At 35.2% G+C, this 15,994-nt stretch overlaps 1 protein-coding gene across 1 annotated transcript in view; it reads right to left on the minus strand.

Annotated features, from left to right (window-relative positions):
• fw (CUB and Sushi multiple domains furrowed) overlaps nucleotides 1-15,994 on the minus strand; it is a 266,332-nt gene that overhangs the window by 18,577 nt on the left and 231,761 nt on the right. The window contains exons 10-16 of the mRNA XM_085941650.1: nucleotides 15,199-15,497; nucleotides 14,441-14,675; nucleotides 12,423-12,596; nucleotides 10,659-10,838; nucleotides 4,253-4,492; nucleotides 2,411-2,590; nucleotides 30-215 (exon numbers count right to left, since the gene is read on the minus strand). Of these exons, the coding sequence (XP_085797776.1) occupies nucleotides 30-215; nucleotides 2,411-2,590; nucleotides 4,253-4,492; nucleotides 10,659-10,838; nucleotides 12,423-12,596; nucleotides 14,441-14,675; nucleotides 15,199-15,497 (1,494 nt within the window). The remainder of the gene's footprint in view (nucleotides 1-29; nucleotides 216-2,410; nucleotides 2,591-4,252; nucleotides 4,493-10,658; nucleotides 10,839-12,422; nucleotides 12,597-14,440; nucleotides 14,676-15,198; nucleotides 15,498-15,994) is intronic.

A 15,994-nucleotide genomic window follows, 5' to 3' on the forward strand; every position in this document is an offset into this window, starting at 1 on the left:
CGGCGACGATATGCACTTTAAATACTTACGTAAGCAAGATGGTTGACGGCCACTCCATGAGCCCTTCGCTAAACACGTCCTCGAGTTGTTTCCTTGTAATGTAAAACCCTTGTCACAGTTATATTGCACCATACCTCCAACACTGCGAGTTGAAAAGACAGCGTTCAATCCGAGTACTTGTTCTTGGCCTTCAGTTGGGTTCCCACAGGTGATTTCTAAAAATAATCAAAAGCAACCCTTATTAAAAAAATCACTAAGTTTGTATTACTACAAATTTATTATCCTTTCATAATAAAACATAAATGCTATAGATCCACCAGTATAAGTTGTTCGCCGAGTGAGGGCACCACAATACATGCAAATATTTGACATATCATTCAATACTTTTTAGGGAATGGGACGACTGGACTCCGGACAATTGGACGCCGCACTAAGACACGTATACAGAATGTAAACGAGGTATTTTAATCAGTTTCTATCTACTACTTAGTAGTTTTAATTCATTTTACTCTTAACATAATGTATTCTTTATTGCGGATTGAGAATTACCATGCCTAAGGCTTTATATAAAATAAAAAACTCTTTTTCGTTTGAACTTAAACATATGCACGATTAAATCATTATTTACGTATGCATATTTACATTCTTACCAACTGTTTAATCATAATATAATCATTTAAATATAAATAATAATATAAAATATATTTTTTTAAAGTACCTATAACTACCTAACCTCTATTTATTTTCGAATTCCGTGGCGTCCAGTTGTCCTGGTGCCAAATCGTCCTAGACCCTACTTTTAATACTGTGATGAGCATGGTTCTCAATTCGAATACCGGATGATTTATGATGGTATATAATATTATTATGTATAACAAACTTCACTGACTTTTAAACAGATGTGAAACATAAAGAAAATCACCAGTAAGTAACTGTGTCAATAATAATTTATTGATGAAGAAGAAGTTTAGAACAATGTCAATTTGATAGATCTTCACGCTGTTTATCCGTAACTGAAATGTTTAACTGCCAATATCTCTGAACGCCGTTTTCAGGATAACGCTCGTTTTCCGGATATGGGCTCAATTGTCGTAACCCTCAAATATCAAATTGTTCAAAAAGTGAAAAAAACCGTGGGCATTGGGTTTACTTATTATTTTATCACAAATTGAGAATTTTCTTTTATTGACACAGCAGCGGCTTACGTTTAGAGGGTAACAGCAATGGGCTGGAATATTTTTTGTCAATTTACAAATGGCTTAAAAAATAGTTTTGAATTTTTTTTTTTCCGACCATGTCCGATCCTTATAAGATCATTATGGGCCTCCATGGAGTGGAGGTTTTGTTTTTACGAGAAATGGATGTCAGTCACTTGCTCAACCTATTAGGTCTATACTCTGACTCACACACAAATTGAAAAACAATATGTGCACTTGCCAGATCCAGGATTCGAACCTGGGAGCTACGACACTATAAGCCGACAAGTTACCTGCTCGGCCATCGTGGGGCCGATTAAGGACATGAATAAACTTAAATTTTGTTTTCCTGTATGTATTACTTTTCGACTTATTAGTATATTAATAATAATATGTTATAATAATTAATAGTAATATGAAATAATGTTTTGGGATTTATGATACTTGGCCAGTTCGTGTAAGAGTATGCAATAAGTCCATTGCCATCAAAATGTCACTTCGTTAAAAAGTGAGGGTTACAACAATTTGCCTGTACAGTGACGATATGTAAAATACTTTATCGGTAACATAGAAATCTCAGTTTATTTTTAATTAAGTATTGCATTCATTTGAATTATTGTTTTGCGAACATGCAAATTTCAACTATCATTGTTTTGTTGAATATATTTAGTAAAAACTTTCTATTAGAGTTTGTAACTGACTAGTATGTTGTTTTACTAACATTTTGTGATATATACTTATCACGATATCCGTGTTCTATGTGAATTATGAATATTACAAAATACATTCTTTACAATAATTCGATGAATAACAAAATAAAAGAAGAAAAATTAATTTAATATTATGAAATAAGATTTTATAGAATGTGATATTATTTGATTAATTATTTGTTTAATTAAATGAAACACAATGTTATACTACTTATTCTACTTTGTTGTACCGGTTTCGTCCTCTTCAATTGTTGATAATGTCCCTTTGAAGGGGACGAAACCGGTACAAAATTTAATTAATAAAGTGGAATAAGTAGTATAAAATTGTGTTTTATTTAATTAAACAAATAATTAATCAAATAATACAATGCAGTTCCACCATGAATTAACAGTTAACACTATAAAAGAAAAAAATAATGTGGTATAATATGCCCATCATCAAATCCTAGTGATCATCATTCCATTTTCGAGAAAAAAGACTAAGAAAAACCTGTTAGTACTCACCCACACATGATGGTGCTTCAGAGCTCCATGTTCCATTGTCCTGGCAAAGTCTCCGAGACACACCATCCAGTTGCCAATTTTTGTCACACTCGTATAACACGGCAGCCCCATAGTAGGTGAAGTTTGTCGCTAAAGTGACCTTTCCGTGGGTAATTTGGCCGGTTGTACCACAATCAACATCTGGAACAAGGATTAATATAATATAGGCTAGAACCAGTTATTCGCTGTACCAAACTCAAGAATATTCTTAGAATAGTCTGTTGGCGGATGGTTAGTATTGGAACAAAAATTTTAAAATATAAAAATCGAAGTGTAAAACATAAAAAAATTAACAAACTAAATAAGAAATTAGTGTGGTACCCGTCCCGGACCGGTAATAGTGTGGCAGATGAGGTAGGTAATATCGTCTTTCCTGTTCTTCTCTCGGTGACATGCTATTAATTGACAATGTGCAATACGGTGAAAAACAGTGTGTTTTATTTTTCAGGTTACAGCGTATAGGTACATTTAACGGAAATATTTATAGAATAAATAAATTCGCGGAGGCGTCGGCTCCGAGCAACGTGCCCGAAAGCCGAATGAATGAAATCTTCTAGGGCTCACGCCAACTCTCCGAAAAACAAGATAGGTAATAATACAACAAATAATTCTGTCCTGACAATGAGAAAATGCTATACCTACAGCTTTTACCTGTGTCTCGAAGCATAGGTACCCTTCGCAGCATCCATGCGTATTTATAGAATTTTCGCTTGTCTGGCGGAATAATTATTGCTAGACAAAATCGATTAGACATATTTTTTACAAAATAATATGAAATCAATTTTAGAGTTTAGACTAAATACATTATATTACATTGTATGGCTTGGGATGAATGAATTTATATTTTATTATTATGCAATAAATTTAATATAAATGCTGCTATGGTAATTAATATGCAAATGTATTTAATAAAGCTTTAGGTTAATGATTTTAACGCTAAGTAGGTGCGAATTTAATGACAAGGCTGCTGAGAAAAGTGATTATTCTTAATACGTATTTATTAAATAATATTAAGTTAGACTTTATTGGTGAAGTTTCAAAAGGGTGACTATAATATTAGTTACGGGCTAGAAATTTTGATGTCTCGTAATCGACCTGTGCATATCTCCATGAATCCGTGCGATGATTGATGGTTCAGGCCTCATGGCATTGAATCCTCTGAGGATGCCATGCTTTAGGCGGTATCAGCACAATATCTAATATATATGTATCTTTTGACCATATGTCAATTTATCAGTTTTTGGAAATATACGAAATTTATCAGTTTTTGGAAATATACGAGTCTTAAATTGTGGAAATTTAATTATTATTTACCTCTTAATCATAACAATTAATCTTATGATTGTTTATGGTTATAATTATTATTTGTTTGTTAATTTGAAATTATTTTCTCCGCATTCTCACGTGGCAATTTTTGGCGTTCAATTGTCTGATGAATGTAAAACAAGAAATCAAAAGGAATGTTCCCACGTATCGGCTTATGCTAAACCAATAGTCTTAATCAAGATGGCGTTAAGTGAAACAAACAAGTTTCTTGTGCCGATATGAGTTGTTATCACTTTGCTACTTTATAGAACTTATTAGGCAACCAGTTGTCTCGGATGATGATTCACTGTTGAATCAAAAAAAGTAGAAGGTACCTCAACATCATTCAATTTAACCAACAACCTTATCATTCAACATACAGTTAAATGACAAAAATCGCCACAATAAATTTAATGTTAATTACTCATGTTAATTACTTAAAATTAAAGTTTTTTCATGATTAATTTTTTACAGTCTATAAAAATAAACATATTTTACATTGACAATGGGGTGTGTCTCCACTCCACAATCCTGAATCTTCACATGTTGATAAGCTCTCGCCAACGACTTTGTAGCCTCGTTCACAGCCATATTTGACCAAGGCACCAATTTTGTATGTAGTGGTACCTGTGCTGCTAGATTCAACCGTACGAATCAAAGTGCGGCCATACATTCTGTCATTTCCCGTTACAGATAAGATGCTGTGTTCGGCTACTATCGGTTCCGTGCAACGAATCTCTGGAATAAGAATAGTGTATATATATAGTGGGATTTCATAAATTATTTAGGAAATCATATAAGGCAAACCAAATGCATGACCAAAAACATTAAAAGATTATTGGATTCATTTGAGTGGACTGTGCTGCGTGGTATTTTCGGACTTACCAATAGCATAAATTTAGGATGGAAACGGAGATAATATAACAAGCTATACGCTAGTAGCGAGGGGCGGAGGTAGGCTGTTAAGATTCAACATAAATAGTGCACACTAAACTTTGTCAGTCACTTATTTGTTTTCATTGAACTAAGAATACAAATTAAAGATTGGTGCTGGTTAGTTTTTAAAATTCAATTAAACCATGCCTAAACCAAACCATAATCGTTTAGATGTGCTATGGACAATCCGACAAAAATAGTGCACATTTTTCAGTCATACTTAATTGTTTTCGTTGAATTAAGAATACATTATTACAGATGGTGTCGGTTAGTATTTTAAAATTCATTAAACCTTGCCTACCAAACCATAATCGATAAAAAATATTCTTCTACCATTGAATCAAACATAATTTTAGATATTTTATAGATAAACAAATATTTTTTGTCTATTATCTAAGAACTATGGCGTGGATTAGAAAAGGTTTAATTGAATTTTAAAACTAACAAACACTATCTACACATTGTAGTTTGAAAACAAACACATTTGACTGACAAATGTTTACTATGTATGCAATATTTATGTCGGATCTTAACAGCCTACCTCCACTCTTTGCCATTGCTATATGTTTTATATAAATACCCACACATACAATCCATCAAATTAAGTCGCCTTAGATAGGTGGATCATGTACACAGAAGTCAGGTACAGCAAGAAAGCTAATATTCAGATAGCCAGAAGGAGGATGAAGATCGGGTTGACTTTGTACAAGATGACCGGATAATATCATGTCAGATTCAGAGACATTGAGGGTCCAAACCTAGAGAGATGCGGCTATAGACAGACTTGGATGATCCGCATATAAAGATGAACATGTTTTACAGATTGATATGAATTATTGAATAAAACAAAAATATAGACTACTCAATGGCCAATCAAATTCAGTCTCAAATATTTGCATGGTCATCGTCCATTGATTGTTAACTGAATTAAATATCACTCATCTATATTATATGGGGATAACCTGTCTCGATTCTGATTAAATTACATGAATTAAGTACGTACCGAGAATGCCTCTAGTGGGGAGTACAGAGCATGCAAAGTGAAACGCCATTGGCATATAGAAATTCATGACATTTATTTTCACACAAAAATATCGGGGTACATCCTCACAGAACTACTTTTCATAATACAGATTAAACACAATGAAATACACAATATAGCGCAATATTAGTTCACTCAAAACTATGAGATTGATACACTGAGTATTCTGATACACACGAGCCAATGTGTTCACCAATGTGTTGACAGAACACAACACTGTTACGGCTTTGCACAGACCATAGTTACAGAAAACTGCGAAAATAACTGAGGTGAAGACTGAGCAATACTGAAGTTAACTTAAGACTGAAGTTGACGAAGGCAGACACTGAAGTTAGGTAAAATGGACAAACACTGAATCTAACTGATAAACACTGGCAGCAAGGTTGATCAGTGACTGCAGGTAAGTGGTAAGAATGGTAGGCGGCATAGCCTAGAGAACAACGTACAGGTAGGCTGCATCAGCATGTGGTCTCCAAATCACAGGGTAGAAGTGTGATGCATAAAAGTGAGACGTCAAATTCAGAGATGACAGATGTTGGATGGAACCGACACCCCTCCGGTATGTATAAAAATTTAATAATGAAGATGGACATCTATGACAAAGGGCTAACTTCATCGGTTAAGGTGTGATCTGAAGAAAATCAATGGGAGCTGGGGCCCTTCAGTCCGAAAGGTTGGTGTAGACTGATGACTCTTTTCGAGGTAGGTATAGTATATTTTTGAAATGTTCTTGGTTTAGCACAGACTGTTCAGCAGAGATCGGTCTTTGCCAGTAGCGGACAAGTAAGGGATAATTCTAGAGCTGTCGGCGGGAGCGGATCTCGGACGGAAGTGCATCCTGTTTGATGATTAAGTGACAAAATATCCATGCTTTTGTACATATTTGTATTGTACATAAAAATACACTTTGAGATGCTTCACCTTGGATGCGGGCTACTTAATTTGTAAATATTGGCAACCCGCGCCATTGAAGTATGGTTCCATGCCGGTTTATTAAGGTTATGTGGCAATGGTTGAACACATATTATTATTGATACAATAGTGGCCTATGTCTTCTCTTGCTGTGGGTTGATTGCTTCAGCAGGGTCAAAAGGGCCGCGAGTGAGTGGATTTCGCTTGCGAGAAAGATGGTTAGGCTTAGTGAGGTCGAAGCTTGCATCTGACAGCAGAAATGCTGTTTTTCAGATAGATCTTAAAGTCCTTGTGGTGGGTGTTTCACCGTCTGTCAGATGTAGCATGGTGTAGTGTGGGGGCAGTATATAATAGCCAAGTAGCGGCGAGGATAAATTTGGCTGAAGTGGATTTTGCTTGGCTTTTTCCATGGAGATATTGTCCCCCGGATAAAGAAAAATCAGTTGGCTACTCCTTGGGCTGGTGAATCCAAATCTACTTTTTGTACTGGTGAAGACCATAGTTGTAAGAGTGGTTTGATGGGCGAATTAATTGTATGGGGGGCCAGTTATTTAAGTGGCGGACGCCAGGACCGTTGTAAAATTTTGACGTCCGGAAGTAATTTGTGATTCCATGTCTGCTGGTATTTTACTCACTGAGAACGTCCTGCGGGCTTAAGATGTATCCCGGAGTAGTCGCTAACCGGGTCTTGTGGGAGGCTGAAGTGCTTTAGATCCCCGAATGGTGATCTCGTTTCGATGGCGATGGGCCCAGGTAATATATTTTCAAGGGGTGATTATGTGGTCTCAATGCAGCTCAACATGATCTTTCTAATTGGGATAAAATGTTTGTGTCAGGCCGCTCGGCTGTCCGTATGGTGTAGTTTTTTAATAATTGATTTGTAGGGCGATCCGACACTTGAGTTCAACGGCGGATCTCGTATTGTATGCCCCTCTGTAATAATTGCTGTATTATATTCACTTCCGAAATGATAGGTATTATTGTGATTGATTATTTATGGTCAGTAGTGAATGTGTCGGACGTTGTTTATCAGCGGGGAGTGAAGGTGACACGTTTTGGCGATGGACACCATAAATTTTGTTTTATAATGGCTTGGTACAATAGGAATGCTCAGCCATAGGAACAACAGTAGAGGTTTCTATAGACTGATGAATAAGACTCGAAGCGACTTCAAGTTCCAGATTACTTTCTGTAAAAGTAAAGATGGAACCATTTTAAATGTAAACATCATAATCTGTAAATGTTGGCGAGATCATTTGTAACAGGTATTGAACACCAATAAAAACAGTCCTGGAGATGAGGGGCCATAAATAAATAAAATTTGTCAGCAACATGATGATGGAACTGAAGCACCTATATTAGAGTACGCAGAGCAATACATAGGTTTCAATATAATAATACCTGCAGTGATATTTAAATATGGTGGGAATGACCAGCTTTTTCACACGCTTCGGAGGAATGAAATAAAGGAATTATATGCCCAATCCATAAAAAAGGAGACCCACTGATGTGTGAAATATTGATAGCAAGATTATGTCCTTTATACCAAAAATTACAACTACTTGTATAAGACAAAATTGGTGATTATCAATGCGGTTTTCGGCAGCAACGTTCCACAATTGACCAAATTCACTCATTGAGACAAATTCTTGAAAAAACCATAGAATATAATGTGAAAATATTCAACATATTCGTTGATTTTAGAGCGGCACATGACACTGTCAACAGGACAGCATTGTATGGAGCAATCACGAAATTTAAGATACCAGACAAACTTGTCAGTCTCACAAGGCTAACCATGAAAAATGTCAATTGTGAGGTCCGGGTACTGATGACCTAAGGTAGGGAATCACGCTCGCGTGTCTCATATACTACAATGTTGCATTAGAGAAAAACTTAATAATCCAAATATCTTCAATAAGCCTGTAATAAAATATTGGCGTATGTAGACTGTGTTGATACGAGGGTGGGTCAATAAGTCCTTAGAAAAGCCGACAGGTGGCGCGACTAGTACTGTAAGCGGTTTGTTTTCATGCAGCGGCACTACCGATTCAGTATGCTGCGAAGTTTCAATCAGATTGGTCGGGTTGTTGTGTTTCTCGTACATTTAAAAAAAAAAATTTGCTTGTTTACAAAAAATGGAGAAAATTGAGTTTAGAGCTGTTATTAAACATTTTAATATAAAAGGGTTAACAGCAAAGGAAATAAAAAATGAGTTGGATTTAGTTCACGGCACATCTGCTCCTTCACTTGCAACTATGTATAACTGGTTAAGTGAATTTAAACGTGGTCGTACATCAACAAAGGATGAACCACGCTCAGGACGTCCTGTAGAGGTGACTACACCAGAAATGATCAATAAAATCCACGATATGGTGTTAAGTGATCGAAGATTAAAGTTGAGTGAGATAATTGAGGTTACAGGGATCTCAAAAGGTAGCGTCATTTCTATTTTACATGACAAATTGGGCATGAAAAAAATTTCTGCAAGATGGGTGCCGCGTTTGCTCACAGTCGACAATAAACGCAATAGGGTGGTGGCCTCTAAAGCCCTGTTGTCGCTCATGCAACGCAATCCGGATGAATTTTTTCGTCGCTTTGTGACTGTAGATGAAACATGGATACACCACTATACTCCCGAGACGAAAGAACAGTCAAAGCAGTGGATTGCGAAAGGCGAACCATGTCCAAAGAAGGCGAAAACCGTAAAATCAGCTGGTAAGGTTATGGCTACTGTATTTTGGGATGCACGTGGAATTATTTTCGTTGACTATTTGGAAAAAGGAAAAACAATAACAGGGGATTATTATGCATCTTTATTGGACCAGCTAAAAAACAAAATTGAAGAAAAACGGCCTCATTTAAACAGGAAAAAAATCCTCTTTCATCAGGACAATGCCCGTGTTCACACATGTTTACGATCAATGGCTAAAATTGAAGAATTGAAGTTCGAATTGGTCGACCACCCACCGTATTCGCCAGATTTAGCCCCCAGTGACTTTTTCCTTTTCCCAAACTTAAAAAGATGGCTAAGTGGACAACGTTTTTTTTCAAATGAAGAAGTCATCGATCGGACAAATGCTTATTCTGAGGACCTTCCGAAAACTTATTTTTCTGACGGTTTAAAAAAAATTGAGAAACGTCTAACCAAGTGTATTGAGCTCCAAGGAGATTATGTTGAGAAAAAAAAAAAAAAAAAACTGTTTTAATGCTTTTTTCTAAGGAATTATTGACCCACCCTCGTATAATTGGGAGAACCAAGCACAATAGAGAGTTTCAAGGTTCTGAAATAAGCATATATTAAATGTGTATGTAAGTAAATATTAAAAAAAAACCAAACTAATAACGGTGCCTCTGCAAAACCAAATATATAACCAAATTTCTTTAACATTTCGCTGTCTTGAAGAGATGAACAAAACTGTGTAAATTAGACTATAATAAAATGAGTGATGAAATCATTGCAAATATGGCTATACAAAATTCCGTTGACATGTGGAACTGAAGAATGCTCCACTGATGACAGAAACTGAAGTTTGGGCTGCTTGAGCGCAGGATATTCAGAAAGATACTTGGCCAATCTGTGAAAATGGAATATGATTGCGCCAATTTAACCACGAACTGTACAATGTCCGATGACCTGGATATCTGGGTGGGACACATAGAAGGAATGAATGATACATCAGTATTGAAGTGCTTAACATTGACAAATATCGGGGATAACGATGCACCACGAGACCATGACTCCAGTGACTAGACGGTGTAGAAAAGGACCTCCAGTCTCTCGGTGTGTCCAACTGGCGCTCCAGGGCAAGGAAGAGACAGTGGTGGAGAGCAATGTTGAAGGTTGCCAGGGCCCACGCCAGTTTATAGTGCTATTAAAAATAACAATAATGGCTTTCCACCGATAATTGACAGGCATCAGAGTGATTGATGATAATTCATCCCAGGAATTATAAGTTAATTTAAATAGGTACCTACATACTTATGCTAATATTTTGAACAAAATGTTTATACCTTCACATTTAGGCGAACCATCACTCCATTGATGATTATCTTGGCAGACTCTGAGTTGGGGTCCGGCTAGCCGATAGTTATGTGAGCAGGAATATCGAATAAAACTTCCTAAGTGTGTTGTTCCATTCACATATTCTGCTACTCCATATAACATAGGTGGTATTTTTCCGCAGTCAACATCTGAATAAAAAAATTATAAAAATTTATTGTTATATGGTCCAATGCATCGATTGTGATTGACTGACAATCGCTGTAATGCCATAATACTCTTTTCTAAATAAATAAATAAAAATAAATAAATTAACCATTCCTAGTTTTATCTCCTTAACCAGCTTACGTGGAAGCCGTTTTCAAATTATCGATGAGGAAGCACATGTAACCTCGCCATATCACGTAATTCATGTTGCATCCGTTACGCAGTAGGCTCTTTGCACAATATGAGAAAAGTTTGACTATGCGTGCAGTGAATGTCCAAAAGAAAACCAAAACGGTATGGGTAATTAAATATTTCTTTATGATGGCGAAAGAAAAGTGTTGTTTAATTTGTAACGTCTCGGTGCCCTTAGTCAAATATAATACGTTTGTTTTAGTCGAAGAATGTCAATGAGTATGATAGATCACCGCCGGTTTTGATACTAGATAGTAGATCACAGCCTATTTGAAGTTGGACATGCCTGTTATATGGTATTGATTTAAGTGTTATACTGGAACAACTTAACCTTGAAATTGCGCAGACTGCGATTTCTTCTACGGATTACATAGGGTAACTTTATTTATTGTTACCGTTATTATTTCTGACTGCTCTTACATGAAGCCTATTGCATTGTCAAGTTTTCTGTCAAAATAATCGAACTTCACGCTTATATTGTATGTTTATAAGATAATTTTACTCAATTTTTCAGATATATTTACAATCATATTATATTGTGCATTTATTAGGTGTCCAAAAAATTATGCATATATTATCATCAATGTAATCTCAGTGTAATTTAGAAAAATAAGTTTATGCTTTACAATGTATGAGAATATCAGATAAAATATACATAAAACGCTTTCATTTCTTAAGACTGTACATCAGTCGCGAGATAATCCAGCAACACAAACTGTAACAATACACAATATTATGGAATTTTTTAATGTTATGTAATATCATGCAACTTTGTTAAGTGTAACTGTACAGATCAAAGCATTATACCAACATCTACGCCTTCCAAAACAGTAGACAATGTCCCATTGAAGTGGACAAAACTGGTTGTGATTATTATTAAACCATAATATGGTAAAAGTACAACTGTGTTTTATTTTAATTAATACAATGTATTTCCAACAAAATTCGATACCTTTAAAAATATTCATATTATCATCAGCATGGGTCTATCCAGTGCTGGACCAAGGTCTCTCCATAGTTCCTTCCACTATTACCAGTCAATAGTTGTAGCCACGAATTTACACTAAACTTAATGAGTTCATTGATCCAGCGGGTACCATTGTACAAGCCAAGTGACATTCCAGTTCATTCCATGTTTTATTAACTTGGCGACTTCAATTTTTTCATCACATACTCTTTGTTTACCTCCTCATCCATTATTTTCTTTTGTAACCTCTCCATGATATGCCCAACATGTGTCTTTCAATGCCAGATTGCGCTGCTCTTAATTTTTGGATTCTCTTATACGACGACACTACTCATTGAACCAAACTGTTATAGATTGTAGTTGACTATTTAAAAATAACCACTCCTATAAAATGAAATAATATACTTACATTCACACACCGGAGGTTCCCCTGACCACACGCCATCACTGTTGCAAGTGAAAATGTTATCACCGACCAACTTGTGACCAACTTCGCAATGATACTCTATTGAAGAGTGGACATTCAAATCGTAGCCGACTACATAAGCCCCGGGTGATACATCTGGCTGATCACAGGTGATCACTGAAAACATACAAGAAAAATGTATACAACTGAACCATCAAACTATCAGTTTATTATCCATGTAATATCTTGAAGAAAAATCTAATTCTTTGAATATGGAGTTGAAAGAGAGTTACACATCACTTAGCAAGCTTCACACTTGTGTGTCTTCTGAGGTTTATTTGTATGGGCCACACTGATATGAAGAACAGTATTGTACTTACTAACTATTACAATCTTATTATACAATGAAGAAAATACTAGAAATACTATGAGAAGTTATTGCGCAATGAATAATAATTATCATTATTTTAACAAGCAAATAACAGTATGTACACTAAAAACAAAACAATGATTCAGTTTGTGGATTGTATGCGTACGTATACGTACGAATACACGCTCATCGGCTGCCAGGTATTTAGTACGGCTCCCCATCAACCAACCGAATCATTGTTTTGTTTTTACTGTACCTAAATCCTTTTTTGTTTACAAGGCAATATTACAAGCATAATATTATTTTATTGTTATTTGCTAGGTATTGATTTATGATTTTGGGCCACTGAGTGCCTTCTATCCGAGACATTTCTCGGATTTCAGTTTTAGAGGAGGAAATTGTTTGTATACTTGTAGATATAAAGTCGAACTCATTACGATTATTATTATTATTATTACGATCACGGATATAGGGCGATCTCAGATGTAATGAGGAAACATTCGTTGACATTTTAGTTTATAATTTTCTCCATACACTTATTCACTTTTATAACAAACTACTTATCGGTTATACTGAGCTAAAATATGGCCAAAAAGTTTCTTAAAACTGTTAGTGTGTCGATCGTTTAAAAATATTTCAGCCCTAAGCAATAATATCCGATCGGACAACTTTCAATCGGACAACGATCCAATCGGATTACGTTTATGACACTAGTTAAGTATCTAAGTACATACCTAATTGGTGTTTTCGCCGACAATATTGAAAAAGTGTACACGCATATGTTTGAAATTGCAAGTAAAAAATCCAAGGTTTGTGAAGTCAATTAGTACCTCCTACCAGCGTTCATTACAATAAACGACTTCTTTTGTAGTTTATGAATGCCATGCTTGTTTTGGGGAAAAATTCTAATTGTGTATTTTTGTTTGAATTGCGACTTTTTGTGTTATGTGACCGCTCATTTAAAAATACCTATTCTCTGATATAACGATTAACGCTTATAACGAGCAAATTCAGTCGGTCCCATCTTCCTCGTAATAACCAAGTTTGACTGTAGTATATTATTGAAATAGTAAACAGACCAAGTTGTATACTATTTGAATACTGTATTTATAATGCACATTTTAAAAAAGAGTAACCTAAGTCACAAAAATCTTCATATTACATAAATACACAAATGTAAGGCAACTTTTTTTGTAGATTTTTGAAGACAAGAGTTGTGTCGCTGAGTTTCAAAACCCGCTATAACACTTTTTTGAAATAATTAAGATATATATATCGATGGATTCGTTATTAAAATCTCTACATGAAAATTATATCGCCTCTTTCAAAATCCGCTACGATTAACTGTCATTTATGAAACAAAATCAATGCGTCTATCAATACCCGCTATAATACTACTGAAACATTCAAAAACCTTTTTAGTTCAAAAAGTTTTTATTGATTTTCTCAACATAATGAAAAAGTGTTATAGCGGGTTTTGAAACTCAGCGACACAGTTAACACTTACTATGAAATAATATATTTTACAATTATAAACTTTTCACTATTTATTTTTATGTAAGAGATTGTTTTCACTATTTTAACACAAATGTGACTTGTAACGTTTTCGAAATGAATTTTTGTATGAATAAAAAAATAATGTTTGCCTTACAATCACATGATGGAGTGTCGTGGGACCATTTTCCATCTCTGTTACAAGTAAGACTCTCAGCTCCGCCTAGCCAATGGTCTTGTTCGCAAATGTATTGAGCCATACTGCCGTAAGTTGTGGTTCCATTGATCAACGTAAGTGTACCGTGGTCAATATGAGCTGGTCTGCCACAGTCGACATATTTGCATGACGGTGGGGTATTTGACCACGTACCACCAAGAGAACATTCAACAGTCTGAAAAACAATAAAAATACTCAATAAACCCTAAATCTAAATGGTACAGTGGATAAAATATACGAATTCACATATTGAAAAACAATATGTGAATTTGTCAGACCAGGGATTCGAACCCGGGATGCACAACATTACAAGTCGTCGCAAAAATTATCGCATTGATTATTTCTCCATTCATCATTTTCCTACACCGATCGTTTAAAATTCAATCTATTGTGCTGTAGTTTTTTGAATAAATATGTACATATTATTGGGATACAAAAACGATGAAAACTTTTGTTTGCTCTAAATAAACTGGTTCACCCCCTCCCCACTCAAAAAGTTTGGCTGCCACTGATTCCTCATATCGTCAACTGCAGTTGTCCCCTGACGTCCGTGATTAAAAAGCGTATTGACTGATATCTCGTGCTTTGTGGAGTCTGACGGCAAAGCAAAAAATTTGAAATTCTAATTTTAATTGGTCAAAAATGATAGATCTAGAATCCACTACACACATGAACCAGACATTTAATCTTATATTTACCGGTTGTCCAAAAAGTATAAAGCCTGAGTGGCAGTCATAAGTTGCAATTGATCCGGCTTTGTGTCCGTCAACAGTAACGATGGCTCCAGAGACTTGGGGCGGTTCTGGACACCAGTCAAAGAGACATTTAGGAGCATCTTTCTCCCATTTACCATTATCAGTGCATTTGCGTTCTTTTTCTCCAATCAGGGTGTAGTTTTGTTTGCATGAGTATGTGGCAATTGCATCATAAGTTGTACGATTCTCTGGGAATTGTACAAGGCCATTTTCAATGTTCGGTAAAGTGTCACAGTCAATATCTGGAAAGAAGTTAATGACAATTTAAATATTATGATATAAACTGGGCTTTTTGATAATGTACTAGTTTGACTTGCAAATTAATCATTCATAGAAAAGGTTATTTCCGTTTCATATTTAAGTGTTATATCATAAAGAATCTAATGAGAATACAAAGTAACAACATACATATTCATCAGTGGCGAAGACTCCATACTAGGCGATTATTTAAAGCCTACCTTCTTAAGAAAAATATTTTTTAATTGCATATTGACATATTTATATACTTAATCACTTCATTATTTTATGTTATATAAAAATAATTTATTTTGCCAACGAGATCGCATATGTAGGAATGTATTACAGTATTACACAGTTTACAAAACAACTGCAAAGGTATTAAAAAAACCACAGCGCGCCGCGCCGTAAATTAAATAATAAATGCCGCGACTTCTCGACGTAAATAAATTTCCGATTATGTTTGGAATAATTCTGAATTTTTTTTGTATGGACTTTACGT

The sequence above is a fragment of the Rhyacophila brunnea genome, unplaced genomic scaffold, assembly GCF_057557595.1.
Source record: "Rhyacophila brunnea isolate RB1 unplaced genomic scaffold, BYU_Rbru_1.0 scaffold_1, whole genome shotgun sequence".
Lineage (NCBI taxonomy): Eukaryota > Metazoa > Arthropoda > Insecta > Trichoptera > Rhyacophilidae > Rhyacophila > Rhyacophila brunnea.